This window comes from Melanotaenia boesemani, chromosome 8 (assembly GCF_017639745.1).
Source record: "Melanotaenia boesemani isolate fMelBoe1 chromosome 8, fMelBoe1.pri, whole genome shotgun sequence".
Lineage (NCBI taxonomy): Eukaryota > Metazoa > Chordata > Actinopteri > Atheriniformes > Melanotaeniidae > Melanotaenia > Melanotaenia boesemani.
In genome coordinates this window covers 31,292,764-31,317,775 of record NC_055689.1, presented here as the reverse complement: position 1 = coordinate 31,317,775, position 25,012 = coordinate 31,292,764, and the positions used below count along the sequence as shown (strand labels likewise).

The 25,012-nt window shown below is 38.4% G+C and overlaps 1 protein-coding gene across 7 annotated transcripts in view; it reads right to left on the bottom strand.

The window, feature by feature from the left end:
- Nucleotides 1-25,012, bottom strand: part of LOC121643997 (disco-interacting protein 2 homolog C) — a 237,961-nt gene that overhangs the window by 30,458 nt on the left and 182,491 nt on the right. For 5 of the 7 annotated variants that reach the window (XM_041991679.1, XM_041991674.1, XM_041991676.1 and 2 more), the window contains exons 12-23: nucleotides 23,887-23,996; nucleotides 21,779-21,881; nucleotides 21,578-21,642; nucleotides 20,183-20,276; nucleotides 19,591-19,710; nucleotides 17,367-17,481; nucleotides 15,532-15,671; nucleotides 14,324-14,460; nucleotides 14,049-14,257; nucleotides 13,599-13,713; nucleotides 11,940-12,141; nucleotides 9,299-9,408 (exon numbers count right to left, since the gene is read on the bottom strand). In XM_041991679.1, the coding sequence (XP_041847613.1) occupies nucleotides 9,299-9,408; nucleotides 11,940-12,141; nucleotides 13,599-13,713; nucleotides 14,049-14,257; nucleotides 14,324-14,460; nucleotides 15,532-15,671; nucleotides 17,367-17,481; nucleotides 19,591-19,710; nucleotides 20,183-20,276; nucleotides 21,578-21,642; nucleotides 21,779-21,881; nucleotides 23,887-23,996 (1,520 nt within the window). The remainder of the gene's footprint in view (nucleotides 1-9,298; nucleotides 9,409-11,939; nucleotides 12,142-13,598; nucleotides 13,714-14,048; nucleotides 14,258-14,323; nucleotides 14,461-15,531; nucleotides 15,672-17,366; nucleotides 17,482-19,590; nucleotides 19,711-20,182; nucleotides 20,277-21,577; nucleotides 21,643-21,778; nucleotides 21,882-23,886; nucleotides 23,997-25,012) is intronic. The other 2 variants (XM_041991675.1, XM_041991678.1) reach the window with 1 other exon arrangement.

Here is a 25,012-nt window from a genome sequence, read left to right as displayed (position 1 = left end):
CTTTAGGAAATCTTAGGAGTCTTACTGGAGTCTCAGCGCGCTCCCGTCATCTCGGTCGTTAGGTGTAAGTTGGTAATCTGAGCTGTTTAACGTCAATCTTTCCCTAGTCTTGGATCTGTGACAATATCAAACATGTTTAATATTATCTCATGGCGCAGTGACAAAACACGATCAACAACCAATAGATGAGCTCTGACAAAAGCAGAAACAGGAATCTCCACAGTTAGAACACCGGCAAAACGGACAAAAAAAAAAAAAAAAAGACGAACAAGAAGCGGTGATGAAACGTTGTAGGTGGACCTTCCAGAAAGAGGAGCGGATGGTTATTAAGAAGTAAACGTCTGCTGTGGATCATTTATGTGTTACAGTATAATGATCTAACAAATGAGAGAAGAACAGAAAACTCATTCATCCCTCCAGATTCTGATGAGTCGGTGTAACACCTGGTGAAGATGCAAAGCCACACTTAATAATGATGATGTGTAATTCCCTCCTGGGGTGAAATTCTCCCCTTGTTTGCTTTACTGTGGGCAGATCAGCCCTCTTCCATATCAACTGTTCAACATATCACAAAAATGCTAAAAGAATCTAGTTGTAGTCTTGTAAACAGTGACCCCAAAAGATTCACAGTCTTTGTCAAATCTCAGTCTGAAACTAGGCTGAGACTTAAAACTCTAAACATTTGTCTTTAGATGTGAGCTGGTAGTTTTCTAGAGTCTTTTGCAAATCTTTTAAAAGTCTTCTGGTGTAAGCCCAGCATTAGTCACGTAGACGTGGTGAAGACGGCTTGCTGGAGTTCAAACTGAGCATCAGAGTGAGAAGAAAAGGGGATTTAAGTGACACTGAACGTGGCATGGTTGTTGGTCTGAGAATTTACTGGGATTTTCCACACACAACCATCTCCAGGGTTTACAGAGAATGGTCTGAAGAAGAGAAAATATCCAGTGAGCAGCAGGTGTCTGGACCAAAATGTTTTATTGAGGTCAGAGTAGAATGGTTTGAAACGGGTGCCTCCTGTTAGATAAGAACAGGAAACTGAGGCTACAATTCACACAGACTCACGAGAACTGGACAACAGAAGATCGAAAATGTTGCTGGTCTGATGGGTCTCTATTCAGCTCCACATTCAGATGCTAGGCTCAGAATTTGGTGGAACCATCATGAAAACATGGATCCTTCCTGCCTTGGAACAGTGGTTCAGACTGCTGGTGGTGTAATGGTGTGAGGGATATTTTCTTGGCCCACTTTGGAGCCCTTAGTACCAACGTGGCCTGGTTTAACCCGCACAGCCTACCTGAGTATTGTTGCTGACCATGTCCATCCCTTTAGGACTACAGTGGAGCATCTTCTGATGTTACTTCCAGCAGGATAATGCACCATGTCATAAAGCCCAGATCATCTCCAACTGCTTTCTTGAACATGACAATGAGTTCACTGGACTCCAACGGTCTCCTGTTGTGGAATTTATTTATCAAAGATCACACACTAAGTGAGGATCAAACAAAGTATTTTAATAAGAGCTGATCAGCAATGAGAAATCCACAGTCAAAGAAGTTTTGGCTGTGCAAGTCTGAACAGATACATTTGGGTTTGGTTTATATAAACTAGCATGAGCTGATCACATCAAGACAAATCATTAGTCCTCTGTTTCAAAGGAATGTTAGAAGATTGGAAGGGGAGGTAAATGAAGCTCACTCAATTCTTATCTGGGTACAAGTCATCCTCCTTCCTCAGTAAAACACAAGACAAGGTTTTGTAACAATACAAAGTGCATGTGTATAAAATTTTCCATTACACTCCACAGTCACCAGATCTCAATCCAACAAAGCAGCTTTTGGATGTGGTGGAACGGGAGATTCTCATCGTGGATGAGAATTATGGAGCAAAATCAAAATTCAACACCTTGTTAAATCTATGACACCAATAGTTAAAAAGGGGGTACAACCCACAACTAGTAGGGTAGACATGATAAAGTGGACAATGAGTTTATATTTAAAGTCAACTGCCCCTGTTGTGTATTTGAAATCAATGACCTGTGCCTGGTGTTTTACATAATCCATCACTACAATAATCAGTTAATTTAAGTAACTCTACTTTACAGGAAGTCTTTCAACAGTGTATATAACCCACGGTGTCACTCCGATGAAAACATCTCTCAGCTCGTGTCAGGCTGAGCTTCCTGTTTCCCCGTTTAAAGTCGTGTAGCCGACCCACAGAGTCTGGCTGAAGAGTGATGCCCTCATCCACTCACCACCAGCCCAAACTTCAACACAGCTAATTAAAGTCTGCCTCCTCCCGGTTCCCACAGATCCCTTCCACAAATATTAGCATCTACTGTTCAGAGACAGCAGTGACCTAAACGCCTCACAATGTCTCAAGGGAAAGGAAGACTGTTTCCAAAAATGTATTTCAGCCATAACTCAAGCACATTTCTATCATCTGGAAGGCTTAAAAGACTAAAAATGCAGAAATTGGTGGGTATATCAGATTTAATCCCCAGGAGGATCAGATTTAATGTGGTAAAAGTGGTTTGTGTTATGAGTAGATGCAGTGGCCCCTAGTTAAACCACCACAGCTTGATTGAAGCCAGAGATAAAAAGAAACTGGGACCTGGCTGCAGATAAAGCCTGTTTTATCTGTAAGAGAGAGGACTGGCATGTTAAACATCAACACAGAGACTCTTTGTGTGCCTGCAGGGAAGCTGTATTCCCAATAAATTCCAGGCTGGGGACAGAAATCTGCTGCTGTATAGTAGGGTTTTATCAGTTTCTGAGACCTGGTGCTGAATTCACATGTTAATTAACTGAAGTCTGCAGCTCAGTGGTATCTGATGTCATTATTGTTTCAGTGAAACCCAACACAGTCGCCACCTGGTAGTTCTGTTTGCACAGAGGGGCTTCAGCATGACATCTGTAGAGCTGTGCTGACTGCTGAAGGAGGCTGACATGATCAGTTTGTAAAGCCACATTAAGGTTCAAAACAAGATATTTTAAACCATTTGGCTGAACGGTCTGTTCAGAAACTGCTGACGGCTGGAAACACAGATCAATGATCCTTCAATGAGCAAGATGTTTCCTAATCAACAGCCCATGTTAGCTCATAGATTTTTCATGGCTTAATCTTTTCCAATAAATTCTTTCCATACAGCTCCACACAACAGAAAGAAGAAAGATTTTTGACTTCATACCTACATTAGCATAAATATTGCTTTTGTTCTGTCTTGTCTCCCATAGATAGACTCTCAAGTCTTTATGGCAAACTTAAAAACCATGAAAAGAAGAGACTCCCCCCCTGCTGTGCTACAGCTCTACCTCCAAAACCCAAACCCTGCATTGAAGACTGTGATGTGAATAAAGGCAGGTTTTCATGTGTCTGTAGAGGTGGCAGCGATCAACATTCCTGTTGGCCCAGATAGTTTTTAGTCATGTGACTCTTGCAGACTTCTGGCAAAAAAAGTGGTGGTCAAACGAACCAAAATGGCAAATGTTGTGCAAGGAAGATGTGAGATATTGATATTGTTCATGGACCATTTAAACTTTGAATGGGAGAAATACCCATCAGTTCAATTCCCCGGCATCTCAAACTATCTGAAGTTTCAAATGAGCTTCTACATGGTAAAGCATTGAAAGCTTGAAAGAACTTCTTCATGTGTGGAAGCATGAAAGTATTTGGGATTGAGATGCTTCATGACAAACCCTGCATTGTTTACCTATCCAGATAAATGACACCATTCTGAGTAAATTTGATTGGGGTTGAATGAGAAGTATAAACTTATACCATTCAGACACCCTATTGGTTTTTAGGCAATTCATCGCACCTGCACACGTTTGACCTCAAACGAAAGCTGCTGGTGATGCATCCTTCACGGCCTCTTTTCTCCCAGAATTCATTGGGCACAAGACGGTGGCGAATCAGCAACCAAGCTCAAGCTGAAACACTCAGTACACTGCTAACCTGCACAAGTTCGTCTTAGAGAAAGGCAACTAGAGCTCAACCAAACTGATCCTGTTTCATTTTGTGCAACTGCAACTCTGTAAAACATCAGGAAACATCTGCAGCAGACAAAAACCGGACATACTAAACATGTTATTGAGACTTACTAGACTCAGTAAGAACGAGTCTAAGGACGACTTTAATCCAGCTGCAGACGATACCTTCAGAGGAAAAGATGAGACACAAGGACACAAGATAGCGATCTTGTTAGGTCTTGTCACATCACTGAAACGATCCAAACTGCTGGAAGTGGTTGATTCTCGCTGTGTGCTACCTGACACATGTTCCTTTCTTCATGTTGTCATTGGACCACTTTCTTATGTCTATTGTCCAAAAAAATCAGTCAGCTACTACTTCAGTGAAGCAAATTTTTAGGCCCATTCGGATTGACTGCGTCTATCTACCTTCTAACTTCATGGTCAGACAAGAACTTCATGAGTCATCAGGGGTGGACTATAAAGCAATAGAGATGCTATGACCTGAAAAAAGTCACACTAAACACATCCAGAGAATCTGACCGAGCTAAAACAGTTCTGTCTGGAAGAATGGGCTGAAAATTACCAAATAATGTGCAGATCTGATCAAGTTCCTACTATAACAAGGAGTTTTTCCTTGCCCTTGTTGCTCCAGGGTGCATCTAATAATAGACTGTTCAGAGTATTGAGACAGCACTGTTGTTGGTGCTAATTACATGAACTTGTACTGAACCATTAGAAGTGTCTTGCCATACAGGATGTTATTTGCCTGTTAAGGTTCAACATAAAAATCAGCAATCTGGTAAACGTTCAACCTCAAATATACAAAACTTTTTGGTTTTGCCTTGTCAGCTGCCTGCCAATAACAAGCAGGGTTTAAGAATTTAGAACGAATAAAAGAAGCAAACTTTTATTTGGAAATAATGTAGGCTACAACCAACTCCTGTAAATACTTACAGAGGACAGGATTTCATTAATTCAAATCTACGCTGTGGATTCCCACTTCATTTTTTTAAGTTCTGTTCCTTATTATTGTTTATTTATATGTGTTGAGGGTCTGAAAGGTACCTATAAATGCAATGTATTATTATTATTATTATTATTGTTATTATTATTATTAATAATTAGGGTTTGGGTGGCCGTGGATAACGGGAGTGCAAAGGTGGCATGAGGAACTGTGGGATACACACCAACTACTCCTTGTATTGTGTGTCTTTGAAACAAATCCAAATTATAAAGAGGATTTATGAAATTATTGCTCATGTGTTATGACATTAGCTACAGTTATAACTTGTAGGCTGCAAAACATTTTGTTTTTGTTGAAGCAGCCAAACAAGATTTGCCTGTCCAGATTTCATTAGATTAGCCTAATTGTAATATGTAATACCAAGGCTGTTTGAACTCATTTTGTTTGAAATCATTTATGAAATCAATAACAGCGAAATTGATTTATTATTAGGAGCATTACATGTAAGTTCCATAAGAAAATCGGAGTTTGCGTCAGCGAGACATTGAACCATTTAGGACTAAGTTCCTTCGTAAATAGAGGCAGGTCTACAAGCTGCAGTTCGTAGCTCTAGCTGCACTCTGACTGCAGTCCAGTGGCTCCCCCAATGTTTTATCGTCATATGGTATGATCACATGTTCCAGTGCAGTCCAGACACAGTCTGAAGTCACACAAAACTTCTAACTGGCATGCTACTCCAGGACCGTAATCCCTGGCTTCCAGACAGGCTGTGTAGCATATAGAATGAGCCCAGTGACTTCATACCAAATATCATGATAATTTAAAGAATGTATTATGTTCTTGTGTTTGTATATTTAATCTGTGTGGATGAGCTTGTCTTTAAACGGTGGGAGCGACCACATCAATTAAATATACAAACTCACACACACAACTTGCAAATATCTCGAGAGATAAGTTCTGTCGATGCAGGGAACTGAGTCATCTTTTTATTATTTAGTAACCCTATAAAAATACTTGTTAAATAATTATAAATGAAAATGATATTGAAATCTATATAAATTAAAATGAAAAGGATGGATGGGAGGGCCCGACTAATGACTGGGTGGGCCTTGCCCACTGGGGCCCACCCATAGCCCCTGGTCTGTATGTAGCTTAGTACAAAGATGTCTGTGGTATAATTTGTCTTATAAATACATGCAACAGTTTTCCATGAGCTGATCAGAAAAGCAGCTCAGAGGACAGCTTTCCTCTAAGGCTGAGCTGGTTCCAGCAAGAGGGTTTAGTGCTCAGTAAAACTTCTCCGGATAAATCGATGCTCTTAAAAAAGGCATCTGAGAAGACGCTCTCAGTAATCACAGCTATAAGGGTACAGAGAAAACATTTCAGCAAACAAAGACTTAATGTGGCAGCTGCCACCGTTTGAAGACGAGCTCATCCACACAGAGGGCTTGGTTTTCACAGCGATGGGAATTTAAGGGAGGAGTGATGGATGACTGGGTGGATATGTGCAGGAAATAATCTGTGAATGTGATGATGATAATTGGAAGCAGTGTGAGTGAATGAGAATGCAGAAACGCTCCATCCTCATCCTGCTTTTAAACATATTAACAGACGAGTAGAAAGTAGAAAATGATTCAGGGGCAGCATGCACTAGCTTTCTGTGTCTGTTCTGCAAAATGCATTGAAGATTTAGTCATTATGGCTGTTGGGTGAAAGAAATTCAGAGAAGACAAACTTAAGAAGGAATAAAATAAGCAAATGGTGAGTTTTCACATTAGAATTAACAGTGTGTTGCAGCTGTGATTAATCTTTAACTGGATTTAATCATGTGCAAACTTTAATTTATGCTGCGCCAAATGACATTAAATAAAGATTCAATTAAAACCTTAGTTAACTTTAATCTAATATTACTGCTCCGAAACTTTGATGTTTAAAGTTTAATGAATTTTCAGCCTTTTTTCCAGAGAAATAGGTCAAATTATGAATTCCACAAAGAAAGCCAAGAGGCAGACTCAGATAAGATGAGTCTGATCATGCTGCTAAAATACATCAGAACATCATTTTATCAGGAGACATTTATTTTACACATTTATTTTTACTCTTTGGGTGGATAAAAAATATCTTATTGCTGCTGTCACGGTAAAATATGAAATAGGGATTAAAAATAAAACAAAACTAAATCATGAATTAGTGAGTGATGAATGAGTTGTTACGAGTTTAAAGGACTAAGTAGCTCAGGACCAGCTAATCAAGCTTATTTATGAACTAATTATGACATTTCTCCCAGTGGATTGTCCAGTACACTATAATGATGTACTTAACGGTAGCTATTCATTAAAAGTGAATTATCTAACCCACTCCCCTCAGTTATTACCTTCCAACATGTTAGTAAAGTCTATAGATGAATCTTTGTATAAGAAAAATGACATTTTCCACACGCACTAACAGTTATAAGAAAAGATCAAATTTTACTACCATTTCAGAGCTAATATCCGCGTCTTAAATGTCGTCCCTTAGTATTTCAGATTTGGCCTCACCTTTTGGATAGAAGCTCTGGAGACATCCAAACAGATAAAGTCAAATGTTTCTGTGGTGACGGTGCTGGTTGTTATTATTTTGGGGCCTGTCTGTTCTCATTAGGCTCTGCAAAGTGTGCATCCCCACAGGGTGCCTGATGACTTTTTCAACATGAACGATGGGAGGACAATCTCTTCTGTCAGCAACATGCTCTTTATACTCATTTGTTTCTCCATATTCTGTCATGGAAACATGACAAATATTAAACTATAAACCAGCAATATCTGACTCCAGTTTTCCTTTTTTCTTTTGTCAAAAAGTCACTATTCAAACATTAAAACATGGCTGATCCCCTAGATAAATATGAATAAATAAATATATCTCTTCTAAAGAAGTAAAATAGGCTATAAATGGCTGACAAAAAACAAAAACAACAACAAAAAAACAACTCAAAAAATAAACCTATCAATGCTACCCTTCATTCAAACATCTCACCAATTGATGAGGTCCTACTTGATTTCTAAGGAAGCAAAAAGCAACAACACTAAAACCCGGATTTCTGATTGTTTAGAAGTAAACAAACCACAATCCTGGACATCTCCACATATGTCATCCCCCAGATCTCAGACATGATATTTAAGCAACACAACACAACTCTGCCAGACTTTTGCAGGTTGGTGACCCCGAATGACGGCTGACTCAGCATCCGTCTCACATCCTGTCTCTTCTCTGAGCTTCTCTACAGGAAGTCAGTTCAATGTTTACTTCGGTCTGAACTCCTGCTCTGTCCCTTTCTGTTTCCTTTCCTTATTTTTTAGGATTTAAATTAAGATGGTCCAGTGGTGGTTGCTTTGAAGGTGGAGAAGTACTAAAGACACAAACAGAGTTGTATTCAATACGTCCTGAAAACACTTCAGTACCTTAATGTATCACTGCATAAATACACTTCTGTTCCAACAGAGGCGTCTTTGAGAAAGAAATGTATAACTGAGCCTGAACTGGTTCCACATCTGAAGGTTGCATCTCAGTACTGGGTTGCCAGTAAAACGAGAGCGTTGAACAGTAATGTAGATGTGTGGGCCACTAAAGATGATATGTACCTCTAATTCACACAATGGAGTAACGCGGTATTAGTCCAGTAAGTTATTTAATGAATAAGTAACAACCAATAATGCAATAGAAAACTGTGTTGTGCAACACGAATCCTGAGGAGATACTCTAGACACTCAAAGTGTCTAAATAACATTTTGAATTCAACAAATTTTTACTTTTGTTTGTTTTACATCATAAATGCAATGAGCTGGTATTAGTTTTTATTTGTTAAGTAATGCTGGTATTAATTTAGTTTGTATTTATAAACCTGATCTTTAAATTATTACTTTCATCTTTCCAATTATAATTAATGAAAAACATAAGTTTCATATGTAAAATTTATCAACAGAAACATTTTAGGACAACAGTGAAAATCTGAAGTATAGAATACTTGATGCACTTGTAATCATGATGCTACCTCCGTATTGTAGAGCTGCATTTGTATTAGACTATTTTATTCAATGAGCAACTTCTTTCAAATGCAAATCATCAGAAAGCAAGACACAAACACGCCAGTGGGACGGTCCAGAAATGTGTTAAGGCCACACACACGACTACTGAATGCTAACGACTATGAATAAATGTGTAAAATACGGCATCAACTGCAGGTCAATAATGAAGCGATCCAAGAGAAGAATGATGGCAGGAAGGTACGGAGGAGAGAAATGAAGCCAAATGCCTCATTCCACATGTTTCTGTGTGCGTTATGGTAATGACAATGGAGAAAACCAGCAGACCCCCCTCTCACACACACCTTCCTTGCCTGGTCATTGTCTTCGATCTGACCGAGATCCCTGCCGCTGGCCTGAGCGATCCTCTTCCCCGACACCAGATTCCCGACCATCACAGATGCTGGACCGATCTCTGTAGGAAGAGGATGAAGAAGAGGAGAATGGGAAGAGGAAATGTTGGAATCTCAGCTCTATGACTGATAAACCGGAGTTTCTCTCAAGTTCTCTAAGAGTCCCTTGAGATGGGAGCAGAAACTTGATTCTTCTTCAGCTACCCAGATTCTTAAAAGGTTTACTAGGAAGCTATTCTGTACTAGTTTTAATTAACAAAAACTCAAACCAAAACAAACAAAGTCCAAACTGAGAATGTAGTCAATGATGAAGCGTTTCAAACATCTCTTAAAAATCTAGTTGATTTTCATTCGGATCGTATCCCTCTCAAAGAAGAAACGGAGGAAATCTGGTAGGAACTTTGTTACGTGCCTACTAGTTAACCACTAGTTTAATCAAGATCACCAGTGACTGATAGCGACTCGATGTTTGCCGATATCTCAAATTCAATCACAATCTGATTTTGGTTCAATTTCTATTCCACCGACTGATATGAAACGATATCAGTCAGTGGACGATCGGAGGTAAACAAACACAGATATTTCCATTTTATATCTAAATCACAAAAAGCAACTAAAATATCATTTAACATTTTTATTCCTGAGTTCAGGTATGTGAATTAATCAATTTAAATCTAAAATAATCTGTTCTAGTTATAAATGGAAAATGACTTGCCAGGGAACGTAAAATACAGCCATTTTGATTCATTTGCATTTTATATTGATGTCATTAACTCATTAATCATATGATTGGTGTATTGATGTAGAGCGATCCATTGTTACACCCCTAGTGTCTACATCTTCACACAGTTAGTATTTACTTTACTTGAGTATTGTTACTTAACTTTAAAGCTACAGTGTGTAAGAATGACCGCACCCAGTGGTAAAGATGGGCATAGCAACGACTTCAAATACCAAGCACAGTTTTGAATGGATGGTGGCTGTCAGAGGCCAAAATTCTTTCATCTGCGAGTGGATCCAGTGGCATCAGGTGCAGCGGTGACTGCACTATAGGCAACTACTTTTGGTGCTTTTAAAGGTGTTATTTTTTCCAAACGGTGCTCTAGAATCTATCAAACAAAGCAGGCTCTCACTTCACACACATGGTTGTTTGTCCATTCAGAGACACCGTAATAAAAATGGTGGCAGAAATATGGCACCTGCCATGTATGTGGACCCACAGCAAGTAGAGGCAAATAATTCAAAGAGAATAAAAACATAAAATTTATATTAGTAAAGTAATAATATAGCAATAGAAACAGTTTTTAATGACATATTACATTTTTCTGTCATTGACCTCTGATTTTGTTACTAGCTGTAGCTTTAAAGGTCCAGAGTGGGAGATGCATGTAGTGACATCTAGTGGCTGAAACTCTATACTGCAACCAACTGAACACTGTACACTTATCCCAAAACTACAATGGCCATGGAAAACATTAGAGGTTCATTGTAGAACCAGTAAGGGTTCAACAATATATGGATCTACATCGATACAGCAGTTAAACAGTCGATGGGCCAACAGCATTGATCCAAACTGAAAACCTACCGTAATCATGTGTAACACAGGCTTAAAAAAGATCATGGAACGGTTTCCATGCTGACATCTGAAGATGTGATGTGTACCTATAACAAAGTCAGATTGTACTACCCTGGTTAATGAAAATCTGTTTGTTTTTGTTAGAAGGGAGTGTTTTTCATTGAGGTGCCTGATTGAGCTCAGGAATAAAATCATACATTGATATTTTAGCTGCTTTTTAGGACTTGATGTAAATGGAAGTGATTGTGTTAAATTAGCAAGTGATATTTGCTCTCATCATCACTGAATCTGGATTCAAATCTAAACCAAATATTTGTGCAAATCTTAATTTGTAACATCAACAAACACAAGTTTCTTGTTCGCTGAATTGAAATAACACCCTATTGTATTCAAAATAGTGATTTAAACCCCCCAAATCAGTATTTGCTTATTCCTTTTTGGGTTTCCATGGCAACAAAGCAGTGCAACATGCTGTAGGGACATGAAGAGAAAATGACTGTGAGGGTGCACACTAATAAGTGTTCAGTTCACCCAATTAGTTCACTCTCAACACCTGGGATAGCCACAAGTTAATAACTAAGCACAACTCAAAAACAAAGTAATGCCAAACGAACATTAAACAGAATAATAAGAACCTGACCAAAAGCATGCTTCACATATCTTTCACGTATTTCGTATTACAGCCTTATAAGCACGATTTAAACTTCATCTAAAAGGTTCTGATGTGTTGGTAAACTGTTCTACGCATGACCTGCTGTCATCCATCGCAGCACCTCATCACTCACATCCATAGTTTTACCTCCTGATGAACCAAACAGGCTACTGTTTCCCTACATTTAGCATGATAACTTATTATAAAATTCCTGCCTGAGCTGAACTGTTCCATTCCTCCCCATCATCAGCCACCTCCATTAATCCAAGCCAGCATTGAGGTGTGTGTGTTGTTATGTTTTCACATTTAAAAAAACCTTTATCTCCTTCCATCTGTACAAACGTCTCCGTGTTTCCATAGCGTACCTGGCTGTTTCTGCCGGGGTTTCGGCAGGTTGGTAACGCAGGTGTGTGGACACATGAGCACGTTACAGGGGTGCAGCGACCCCTCCAGGAAGAGCTGCTTGGTCTCTGACAGGTGGATGCCTCCCAGCGGGGTCTTGGGCAGAGTGTTGGAGGGCACCAGAGCCAGGCAGTACACCCCCACCTGGTGGATACTGTCTATCGCCTGGAGGGAAATTGTGTTGGGAAAATGCAGAAAGACTGAAAACAGAATTGTTTAACGTTTATTGTTCAGCCCACATCACATCCTGTCATCTCAGCCTCTTTTAAAATCGCTGACTGTAACCAGACAAGCCAAATGGAAAAACAAGCATACTGTATCTGTGATGGTAAAGGAATAAAGAGAAATGGTTTTATTTAAGCTGTTAAAAGTCCAGACAGCTTTTATTGCTCCACCACAGTCGCCACATCAGCTTAGACAGATCTGGAGCTGAAGTTCAGACTCAGATTTTATCTGTTCGGGCACCGCGTGAGTGTATAGCACCACATACAGCATGTGTGTGTTTCAGTCTGAAGAGGTGAAAGACAGAAATGTGGCGGGAAAGAATGTGAGATCTGGTTTGCTCCTTTATAAAGCAGTCTCTAACATGTGTCTGTAGATGTTTGTGGTAAAGAATCAGTCTGGTTTTATTAAAAAATGTCCTGTTAATCCTGTTAATACACATAAAACAACTTGATACTCCATCTTTTAATACTTAATTTGTGGACCCCAACAGAGACTTTCTCAACCCATCAGAACAGACATCTTACTGCAGTTTTATTTTCAGAATCATAACATTTCCTCTTACTCACCTAATGTGCAAACATACATGGAAATCTGCTATAAAAGATTAAAAAGTGAATATTTGGTCTCAGCAACTTTGTCCTTCATCCTGGTCTGAACCCTCTTAACCCTTTTAAGTCCACACTAAGAAAAAAGTAAGATAAAAATGTTCCTTTAAAATGCTCCTGTTCTTTTGGACAAGAACAATAAGAACTTTTTTTTTTTTAAGAAAATGTTTTAATTAAAAGTTAATATTAAAGTGACAATAGTGAAATTATCAACATTTGAAACAGCAACAGGATAACAAACACCTACTTTTGGTATTACAAACCCAAACCAGTTGGTAGACATAGCTTAGGCAGGTTTATTTTCACAATGTTTAAGTAAAATTCATTATAGTCATTGAAGAAATTGCTCTATTAAATGGTTGAGCAGGACCTTAAAGGGTTAATCATTTCTTCACGAATAGTTCTCTAGGATCCTTGAAGGACTTTCCAAAGCTCTTTGGATGTTTCTCACTTTTGCTTCGTTCTCTGTCCAGATGATCCCACACTGCTTGACTTATGAGACTCTTTTTTTATATTTGAATGATTCATAGTTCAGAGTTATTATAGAGGAAAAAAATCGTTCCTCTGGAACTGTCAGATAAAAGGGCGGGAACGACTATGAGTGAAAAAGCAGCAAATGCCCTCATGAAAATTTAAAGTACCTTCAGAAAGTCTGGAGAACCATTTCTCAAGACCACTTTAAAGATGTATAAAAAGTCTGGCTGCTTGGATGCAAAATACAAAATACAGGCTGGATCAGGACTTTGGCCCAATATTGCATTAGTATATTACAGAAAAATAATGTGTGTTTACCTGCAGGACTCTGCTCATCCACTGGAAGCTGTCCTCCTCCGTCGAGTCTGGTCGCTGCTCGGCAACAACCACAATCCTTTCATCATGTAGCACCGTGATGGAGAAGACCGCTATCCTACAGGACATAATACATACACACACACACACACACACATATATATATATATATATATATATATATATATACACACACACACACACACACACAGGGTCAGCTTGAGTTGTGCTTTAAATCTAACTCAACAAAAACCTTCTATTAGAATCAATCATGTTTTAACAATATATTAGAACTAATTAATACATCATGATAAAGAAAAGAGCTCTTCTACAGCAGCTACAACAAGACAGAGGTTCCTGATGGTCCCCTCTATACTATCTGACTGATGGCTGAAGGATTGTTTCTCTCATGATGGCCATGAACCGTCAGGGAGCAGCTGAGCAAACCCTTACCTGCCTCTGTAGACAAACTTCATGGGCTCCACTGCCAGCGCCGTGGCAACAATGTCGTCAGCGTTGTGGCGCCGCCCTCCGACCACCATCAGGCCATCCATCTTGCCAGCAACAAAGATCAGACCCGCAGGTCCGATGAATCCCAGCAGGCCGGTCCTGGTGAACGGAAACTCGCTGATGGGAGTCCCGTTGTTGGACACAGGGAAGACCTGAGAGACAGAAGTGGTTCAATAAAAGACACGAAGAAAACAACGACCAGAAGCATTAATACTCACCTCAAAGGTGTTCTTGGTCATGCCAGCCAGGCCGTAATAAGAGGTTCCCGTAGCAACGGTGCAAACACACAACTCTCCGATTTCATCAGTTTTACAGAGCTGAGGAACGCTTTCAAGCTTCACCACACACATCGCAGCTGCAGACAGAGAAGATGATGATGATGAGGGTCATCTTTTAAAACGTTACAGAAAACAAGCAGCTCCAAACATCTGGAACCAACTTAAAACTTCTTCAATCAAAGATTAAAATACTGTTTCATTTCGATTTGGAAAGGGCTATTTTTAACTTCACCAGTGTAGTTTCTCCATATATTTACATAAATTATGTGTATTTTAGCAGATTTAAACAATAAACCCGAAACTGTGGAGGACTGAAAGTCTCAAAACACAGACTTCAGTTTTAAGAAAATAAAAAGCTTAAAAAAAAAAAAAATTATATATATATATATATATTTTTTATTCATCTATTTTATCACTCGTTCTTTATTTAACATTTCATTGTACTTTATTTTATCCCATTTCTTTTGTGTTAATTTTGTTTTTATATAATTGTAAATAAATTCAGGCATTAAGGGTTTAAGCACTACAGATTACAAGAGCTGAAAAATATTTCTGGTTCTATTTTAAACCTTGTTTGTGACTGTATTAGTGCCACCATCATAATTTATTTAATTTCTATATAGTTTTATTTTTCATTCCTTTTTTCAATAATTTATTCATAGATTTATTTCTAATCTCTTATGTTTGTCCAGTGACTTTTTCTCCATTTATTTCCCTAAATTGTTCAATTTCTTTCTTCTTATTTTATGGTGTTATTTTTTTTGGTTTCACCTTTATTTTAATATTTATTTTACAATCAGACGTACTATTTCCTCTTTGCTATTTTTGCCCCCATTTATTTCCCAAAGCCACTTTATTTGTCCTAAGAACTTCTAAGAATGAAGTACAGAATTTTAGGAAAAGTATACTCAATACAAATTCACTGAAGGAAAATTGAAGTTGTATATGTTGTAAATGTACATATTTTAAAAAAATAAATAAATAAAAACCAAAAAACTACTCTAAATTCTAGCTGTGTGTGTATTAATAACTCATCACTGGTGGCTCATAAAACATTTTAATGTGGGAAACGCTGCTTTGGAAATTAAAATGAAGGAAAAAAAATGGTTGAAATTCGGTATTTTTGCAAATTCATGTAAATATCTGACCTCCAGGCATGACGGAGCCGACGTCCTGCAGCGTGAGGACCGACAGCTTCTCCTCCGAGTCCACCCGGATCACGCCGTGACTCAGACCCTGCATGGAGAGCACGCCACGGCCAGGGGGGGTGCTGTCCTCCTCCAACGGCCTGCAGGAGCAGGGAAGACATGATCCATTTTTCATTTTTTTTTAAATTTCTTTTTATTTGACAACATTTTGAAGGTAGAATTTATTTCTTTTTTAATTAAAATATCTTAGAATGTTCTACTAATAATCATAATAATGGCACAGCATCATATAAATGTTTGCATCTTCATAAAGTCGACCATATGTGGTGGAAACAGGAAAGATGTGTGGAACGAAGAACTATTTTGGGGAAAAAAGGACAATTTATTAAAGCTATAATATAATTTAAACTTTCTCCTAATTTTAAAACATCAGCGCAGAGAGAAAGACATTTAACTGTGTGACATGACTTAAGAAAGAGGACATAAATCTGTATAACATTTCTAGATAGAAATACAACTTTTGAACGTTAACACACTTTATTTAAGAGAGGACATTTGGATGTCTCTAAATGGAAAGTTTCCCCCCATATGTGTTCCCAGACTGTAACTTGTTTTGCATGATAGTGTCTGCTAAATAACCAGTGTTGGGCACGTTACTTTGAAAAAGTAATTAGTTACAGTTACTAGTTACTTCTCCCAAAAAGTAACTGAGTTAGTAACTGAGTTACTCCACTATAAAAATAACTAGTTACCAGGGAAAGTAACTATTTCATTACTTTTTTAAAGTTTAAAAATGTCAAAGAAGTTTGATTTTTTTCAGAACAGGTTTCACAGGCCAGGTGCATAGAGTAGAACAGCAAAGACTGGTACCTGAACAGAGGTTTTAATATTTATTGCACCTCAAAAGACCACAACTGGTACAACTGTACTTCAAGAATTTTCTTCATCATTTCCACCTCGAAAACGCCGTCTTTCCCTGAGACTCCGGACTCGCCATCTCTGATTTTTTGTGTGTGTGCTTCTATGTGCTGGGTTTGTGTGTAAACATCCGCCCACCTGGTGTCTCTGATTGGCTTATAAAATTTTCCTCCAATCATCATTACTTAATCGCTTACCCCTGTTTTCACTACAGGGGAAAACACACACACATTTGGAGCTCCTGTGTCTGTGAGCCAAGCTAGCGTTAAACCAAGTGGGACGACCACTTCGTAGCTTCACTCAGTAACTTGTAGTAACGGCATTTTGGTAATGGTAACGGCGTTGTAACGATAGAAAAAGTAATTAATTAGATTACTCGTTACTAAAAAAGGCAACGGCGTTAGTAACGGCGTTTATTTTAACTCCGTTATTCCCATCACTGTAAATAACTGAAATGTGCTGTGTTTTCTCACTGGTTTATTAGCAGAAAGTAATTAAGCTTAGCCTGAAATTAGGATAAGAAGCTACAAACTGCTGGATGTCCATAAAAATCCTCCATAAACAGAAGTGCAAACATGTGCGGTGGAGTTTTGAAGCTCTCTGTATGAACAGGAGTTCATTACCTCGTCACCAACACATTTTAGGAAAGAAAATTTACATCCAACATGTGAATGACAGCTGCTGTTAAAAAAGGACGGGGATCAAAGGGGTGGGAAGGTTGCGAGTTCAAAACCACAAAATCGTGATGTCAAGACTTTAAAGGGTTCTAAAACGGAGTATAAAAACCTGTCTGATGTAAAATCACAGTTACACAAATTAGCTTGGTGGAGTTATCCTGACTAAACCAAGCTGCTTGATATATTTTTTACCATCACCTGAAAGTAAGGAGGTAATCCTGTGTGTTTGTGGGTGCGTACCTCCGTATGGCCACAGTCAGAGCCTCGGGGGAGCTGGCACAAGGACAGATCACCTCAGGCTTCAAGCCTTTCGTCTGGAAGACGTTAAGGAAGGCGTCACAAGATGAAATCGACCCTGAGAGACATAAAAATCATTAAGCTTATTAGGATCATTTGTAATTTGTCTCGTGTGTGTGAAGCACTGCCACACACCGCAGCATTTATAACCCAAGATAATTCAGAATAAACCCTTGAAATACAAAAACTTGACAGATCACAGATTTCATGTATGTTTATATGCCAAAACAAGGGGCCTGTGTTTTAACAAGAAAATACAGAACAAAGAAGACAGAAGAGCAGATCTGGTCTGACAGCAGAACTTTTACTTCCAAAGAGAAAAAATCCCTCGAAGAAAAATTGATGAAGATGCTCCAGATGTTTCTGGAAAGGATCACCGAGTGGCTGAAGTCCTGAGGAGCCAGTTTAATGACATGATCCAAACAGCTTATTACAGCTCTGCCTGCAGCCATTACTTTTTAACATCAAAGTTTCTATTAACACGTTCATTACAATCTGTATAAATGTTAATTAGCAGGTACTAATGTGTAGCTTTCCCTAAAGCAACAAGAGGGTAAAGAGCAGTGCTCTACTTCACCGAATTTAGGACACCATTTTCTACCAGAAAATACACAAACTTTTTAAGCCACGATTCCAGAGATTGTTCTGTAGTTGTTTTGCTTTGTGATTTAGTGGTTTTGTCTCAGTTATTGTCTGTTTTTCATCAGTTTAATCTAACTGGTTATTAATCTTAGCTTGATGGATATTTGTTTTGCTCACAGTGTTCTGTCCCTCTTTTCCTTATTCTTTGTAAGCATGGGCGTAGAATTGGGTGGGGACGATAGGGACATGTCCCAACCAATATCCAGCAACTCCTTGGTTGTTTTTCCCCTTTCTTTGTCACAGGACAGCTGACAGGTTAATGTATATAACGACGTCCATTTCCAACATTGTCAAACGTCGCCGTCCTCATACTTCCATGAGACTTTTGCATTAACATGGTTAAGTCAACTCTTCCACTAGTGGACGTGCTATGTTTAAAGTTAATTCCCGTGAGCTGATGTCAGTTTCAGACATCGTTTAGCGATGTTAATGCATCCTTATCAAATTGTTTCCAACCACCCAACACGCCCTAAACACTCATACATCCTTTCTTCAAAAGCTCGCACAGTTGCTACAGTTTTGTACTCGTCTTCATTCTTCTGCTTCCTGATCCTCCTCCATCTGTTAATGGTCACATTTTCCTTCAAGGTTTCATTAAGTTGATTAATATAAGCAGTGGATTTTTTTGTTCTGTGTAATTAAAGAACATTTCTGTTTTTGAAAGCAGTTTGCACCATGGTGCAGACGATATTGATGTGAAGTAAATCTGCCAACAGGTGTCTTCTTCTCATAAAATCCCAGGAATCATTAAAATAAACCTGTATTCAGTTAACAAAAAGACCAGATCTTAATGTCAGTCACTGAATAGAATATTTTGGGTTATAAACTTCTGCTTGTTCAGATTTTCTATCCACTCATTTACACAATTCTGCAAACAAACATCCATCATAAGTGTAATAAAACACTCGTCTTCCAGGGGCTCTGTGGACCAATTTTATGTCAATAACGACGTAAAATCAAACCTACGCCCTGGTTTCCAAGACCAGGCCAGAGACAAAAGATTTAAAAAAACAAAAAAAATAAATAAATGACCTTTGGCTAAATCTATTCTTTTGTTTTTAATATGCCCTGTGAAATAAACAAGTATTTATATACTTGCTGATGATACCCAAAGCACTTACATCTTACAAAACTTACAAAAATAGCCAAAAAATGGTCGGAGTTTTAAGGGTTAATCTGGTTTTAAAATGAAAAGAGTGGGTTCAGTTTATTTCACTGGTCTGAATCCAGCAGAACACACTGGGATGTGGCTGAACTGGAGCTTGGCTGCGAGAAATGATGTGATGGATTCATGTCAGCGTGGAATCTCTCCAACATCGACTCAGAGAGCAAAAAGAGGTCAGACTGAATATTGGTTCAGTGTTTCCAATAAACCTGAATCAAACATTGCTGCACTGTAAGACCATCAGTGAAATCTGAATTAATATTTATGGCTCAAAGAGGATGAAAACTTTGTTTTTAGTCACTTTCTGAGCTCGACTCCAGCACCAACCTCGAACAGACTTTGTATGGAGTGTATTCTTACATGGATTGGCACCGTCCGCCACCACCAGCATCCGCAGGGAGCTCAAGTTGACTTCTCGCTGGTCCCGATGGGCCACCAGAGCCCAGTGCATGTCCCGCGACTTCACACAGGCCACCTTAGCTACAGATAAACATCACACACATGCAGAGTTCACCTACAGTCTCGTAAGACATGAAAACAGCTGCTTCAGACGGGGTTTTGTTCCTGGATGAGCCCACAGGAAAGAGAAGAGGTCAAACATCAAATAACAATTATAGCCTAGAAAATAAGAGTGTTTTTATTTCTAAGCTGGACATCACTGACTCACATCTGACGTAATATGTGAGACTTGTACTGAATCATGGTGAAGAGGATCTTCTAGGAAATGTAATTACTTTCTTCCACCCTGTTTATTATGATGTAAAACTATCCAACATGTTTCCTCCAAAAGCTGAAAAGTGAGCTGATAAACACAATCTGTAGTAAAACATGGTGACAGTCTCACCTGTTTATTGGAGATAAACTGTGTAAACTGAATGTTAAACAGGATAATTTCTCACTTTACATAAAACTAATGAGGTTTATTTAATTTTGGACCAGACTGAGACGTTACCTTTGTACTGGCAGACTTTTTGGATCCAGGACAGCGGGTTGACCTTCATGAGGGCGTAGGGAATACTGATGACGTGCATCATGTTCATCACACTCTGAGGAACAGAAGGTGGGAGGCATTTCAGGATGACTTGGTTTTGTAAATGTGGGATTAAACTGGATCATGTAAAACCGATGGAAGTGTGGCTGTAATCATCTGAAGTTTAGTTTAATTAAAGGCTCTGCATTAAATAGGCCCTTTACATCATGTGATGTTTCTACTTCCCTACAAGGAATTCTGTTAATTACGTTTTCAACACAGGAACCAGAGGAGGAAACTAAAAACTGGGTATAGATTTTAATCCCAGTATGGGCCTGGTTGGGAGGTAGTACTTCCAGGTTGGGGAATGGAGTGCATTCTCAATGTTTTATTTCTTACAACAATTCATAACTCAGGACAGAGAAGAAGAATCTTTAGACTATCAGGTTTACAACCTGGTAGACAATGGTAGCTTTTTATTTATCAGTCCCTTCAAGAATATTGCAAATACCCTACAAACTTTATTTATAAAACTGTGAAGGGGCCTCTTAATGTGCAAAGGCAGATTATTCCACAGTTGTAGAGCAACAATGGAGGAGGCCCTCTCCCCTCTAAACTTCCTACTGGACCTCAGTACCTGCAGGAACAGCTGGTCAGCTGACCTCAGGGACAAGAAGACAAGTAGGGGTGAGGAAGCTCAGAGAGGAAAGGCGGGGCGAGATCATTTAGACACTCAAAGAAAAACATAAAGAGTTTAAAATGAAGCCTAAAGATAATAATACGCTCTCTTTTATACGTACCCATTAAAAGGCGCGCAGCGGCGTTCCGAACCAGCTGCACATGTGACATTAAAGACTGACTCACCCCAACATTTAGTCCGTTACAGAAATCCAAGCAGGATGGAACATTTAAGGTGTTTTGGTAAAAAGAACTAAAAACCACTGCAACCTTTCTAACACCTTTTCACAAAAACATGCTGAGAAATCCCAGAGGGACTGATTTCTACTCTTTCCTCTGGCCGCACAGATTTAGAGTCAGAACACTTTTGCTGAACTTTTTCCAGATAAAAACCTATGAAAACCTCTTCAGAGATGCATAAAAACATGAGTGAAAAAGGCAGCTGGTCATTCTGAATCATTTCTTGGCTCCAGCTTCTAAGATTTTAACAAGTACTAATTTAACTACAAGAACCATTATTACATGCACTTGTAGCAGAACAGGAACCCAAACAAGGACTTCCAACCATCCAGCCCTGCTGACTTTAAATTTAAAGTTAAATTCTGAGTTATATGGTCTGTAAAATACAAAAACATGCAAAAGAAACTTAATTTTGTTGTTCCTCTAAGGCGGTGTGGGCTGGTGTGTGTGTTTTCTTACGGTCAGGACGGCGTGCCACAGTCCCACGTCCTTCTTAAAGTCTAATACATTCACTATGGTCTCAGCTGGAGAGACAAACGGAGACACGGTGAGTGAAGTTGAGAGGAAAACAAACAGTGGAACAACTTCAGCAACATAAAGAGCAGCTTTTCGCCGTCTGAGGAGAAACCCGCTCAGACTGAGTGTGTATGGTTGGATTACCTTCTGTGTACGAGCAGGACTGTGTGAGGGCCTGGCAGTGTGTCAGCATGGCTATCCTCATCACCGTCACGCCGAGGACGCTGCCGTCCTTACACGTCTTATACTGGACAGACAGGGACAGAGTGCATGAGGATGTCTCTGTTTTTTATCAGTTTTGTTGTACAAAATAAAAGCCTTGACTGAGCAGGTGTGTCCAAACCTTCCAGGTAAAGAACAATCACTTTCCAAAGCTCACAACTTTCCATCACGTCTCTCATTTTTATTAAGCTTTTAATAACAATAGTTACAGATAAATTCTACCACTTTCTTCATTTAGTTCTCAACATTCAAAACAGAGTTAAACCTTTATGAATGATGGTAAAATAAAACAACAAAATTTTAGCTGTGACTAATCATAACTTTGTACCTCATTACAATTATGGCTGGAAAATTGTATTAAACAATTATTTGTTACACATAATTCTGGTTGTTGTCACTTTTAGGTCAATAAAATTTCACCACCAATTTCACCCTTAAAAGGAATTATATAGGAAAGTCATTTATTTGGTGTAAATGACTTTCCTATATAATTCACATTTAATTAAATTTAATTTAATTCAGCTTAATTTGTATTGTGCCAATTCCCAATAAATTCTTCTTAAGACACTTTAATTTTTTTAATTCTAAATTTTATATACAGATTAAAATGCTGCCTTACAATTTATTATATTTTATATTTCTTCTGGTTCAAGTTGGTTTTAATTTCATGTGTTAAGGACTTTATAACATTTGTTTTGAAAAGTGCTATATCAATAAAGTGTTTATTTTTATTGCTATTCTTGTTATTGTTAACATTATTATGCAACAATGATGTCAGTTATCTCAAATAATTAAAGGAATGTAATTAATTGTTAATTATGACAGAGCTGGTCACAATTTATTTCAAATTATCATTATTATTGTTATTATTGTTAAAATAATCATATATGATATAATTTATTTATTCATTTACTTGATCTGTTGATGTTTAAATACAACTAGCTGTTAAACTTTATTTATATTGTTACAGGTGACAATAATATTACTTACAATCAATGTTGATTTAGCTGTTTTTATTTATAATTAATGGCTGTTTGCAAATGATTACTTTTAACCCCTTAAGGCCCAAATTTATTTACAAACATATAAAAACAAAATCCACAAAAAATCAAATAAAAAATTCAGGGGAAAACAAAAAACAAAACAAAAAAAGGAAAAGACTGAAATAATTTATTATTAAAAAAATAACAATAAATAGTAAATAAATAAAAAATAATTACATAACAAATAAAAGTTAATTAATAATATAAATAGTAAATAAAATAAAGGTCTGCAGGGGTTTTTGTTAAATTAAAATTGTTAAATTAAAAGTGGTTAATCCATGTTTACTTTCTTTTAAGTAGTTTTGACCATAAAGAACTTTAGGTTATATATTTAATAAATACATGTATACATAATGAGAAACGATGACAACCGGCTCTATTTGTGTCAGAGTTTATGTATTTTGCAAAGATCAGTTCAGTGGACTCTTCAGCTATAAAGACACATTCGTTCATCTCCAGACACCAAAATCGTCTCTCTTTTGAAGCCGCTGAGTCACAGAAACCCGTGAGGCTTTGTTACAGAATGAGATCTGCTCTGTCTGAAATATCTGTCGAACCCACATCAACACTGTGAATCTCGCTCGGATGTTATCTTCTTAAAAATGAAAATTAATGAGGAAAAAAAAAAAAAGCTACACTGCATTTTCTTCTGTCTTGGATGTTTCTATTAAAACATCCCTGATCTTTTCTCCTCTGCCTTTTTCAATCTGAGATGCAATCAAGGAGACGTTCCACCTTGCTGCCGGTGCAATTACAGCCAGGCTGCTAAAAAGGACTTTAGTTAAAACAGAATCAATCTGCCGGGATGGTGGCATTGACCGGCAGCCGGCTGAGAAGCAGGGAAACATCCTCTCAGCTGAGGACTGATTCTAATCCTGAAGACATGAAGCTGCATTGATTTCATGACTGAACCTACGCAGCCGGAAATGTTCTGCTGTTAGGAAGCGGATCTGTTTGTGTTTGTTTTTGTTTCTGAGTGAGCGTTACCTCGATGTAGGCAGTGTCCTGGTTGGCATCCTTGATATGAGGGAACCAGTCTCGAGGCGGTTTGGAGAGGTGTTTGGACTCTGCCACAAACCACAGCACCTTGGGCCAGCCTGGACGCACAGTGACACAAAACAAACATCCACTCATGTCTCCACCAGGATGATGGGGAGGACAAGAAACAGTCAGTAAAGTCTGCTCTCATGCATTTTGGCTTCCTTCTGAATTACAGAAGATCCTCGTGTAGTAGGCCATATACAGTCCATGGTTCAGACTACACTATGAGGTCTGGATGTAGGTTAACATGTGGGATCACAGCTTCTGAGCATGCAGTAAATAAGACAACAATGCCACGGTTTATGTGACTACAGGCAGCATGAACTTAAGATTTTATATTTTGTCTTGTCAACAACTTCATACATCCTTTTCTTTCCATTTCAGGGCTGCAACAATATTCAGAAATAAACTGAGACTGTAAAACTTTTCCTGCTTTGCAAATTCACCATTTCTTCTTACAAGTAGCTGGTCAGGCATTTAGGAAGCTGATGAGCAGTTTGGAGTGTTATTCTCTACCATTTTTCCTATAAACACATCTTAACCTTTGCAACAGTAGTTGTCACATTTTCATGACGGAGCTCTCCAGCATCCTCTGTCCAGTTCCTGTACCCTCGTCTTCCTCAGCCATTCCTTGTAATGTGTGCAGCATGTACTCTTTCATCGTCTCGTTGGCTCATGCTGCTGCTAAAAGCTGTGTTAATGCTACATAAACAGAACAGACACCGATACAACCCCAAACCATTGCAGTCTGGCTTTTAGCCTGGTTCATAATTTGGTTACTGATCCAAAGCACATGGTGTCCAATTCTTCCAACAAAGATCTGGAAAACAGACAGTCCTTGTTTCCACTGTGTGTTGGTTCATCCTCTCTGAGCCCAGAGAAGTTGATGCCGTCTCTGGACAAGGTTAACATTAGGCCTCTTTTTTAACATGATGCATCACCGTTCCCAGCTTAGCCTTGATATCCTGAAATCCCTCCAGATTCTTTCAATATAAAAGGTTATTAATCTCCATGATTAATCTCCATGTTTACAGTGTTTCACATTGTGGGCTTATCATCACTATTTATTCAT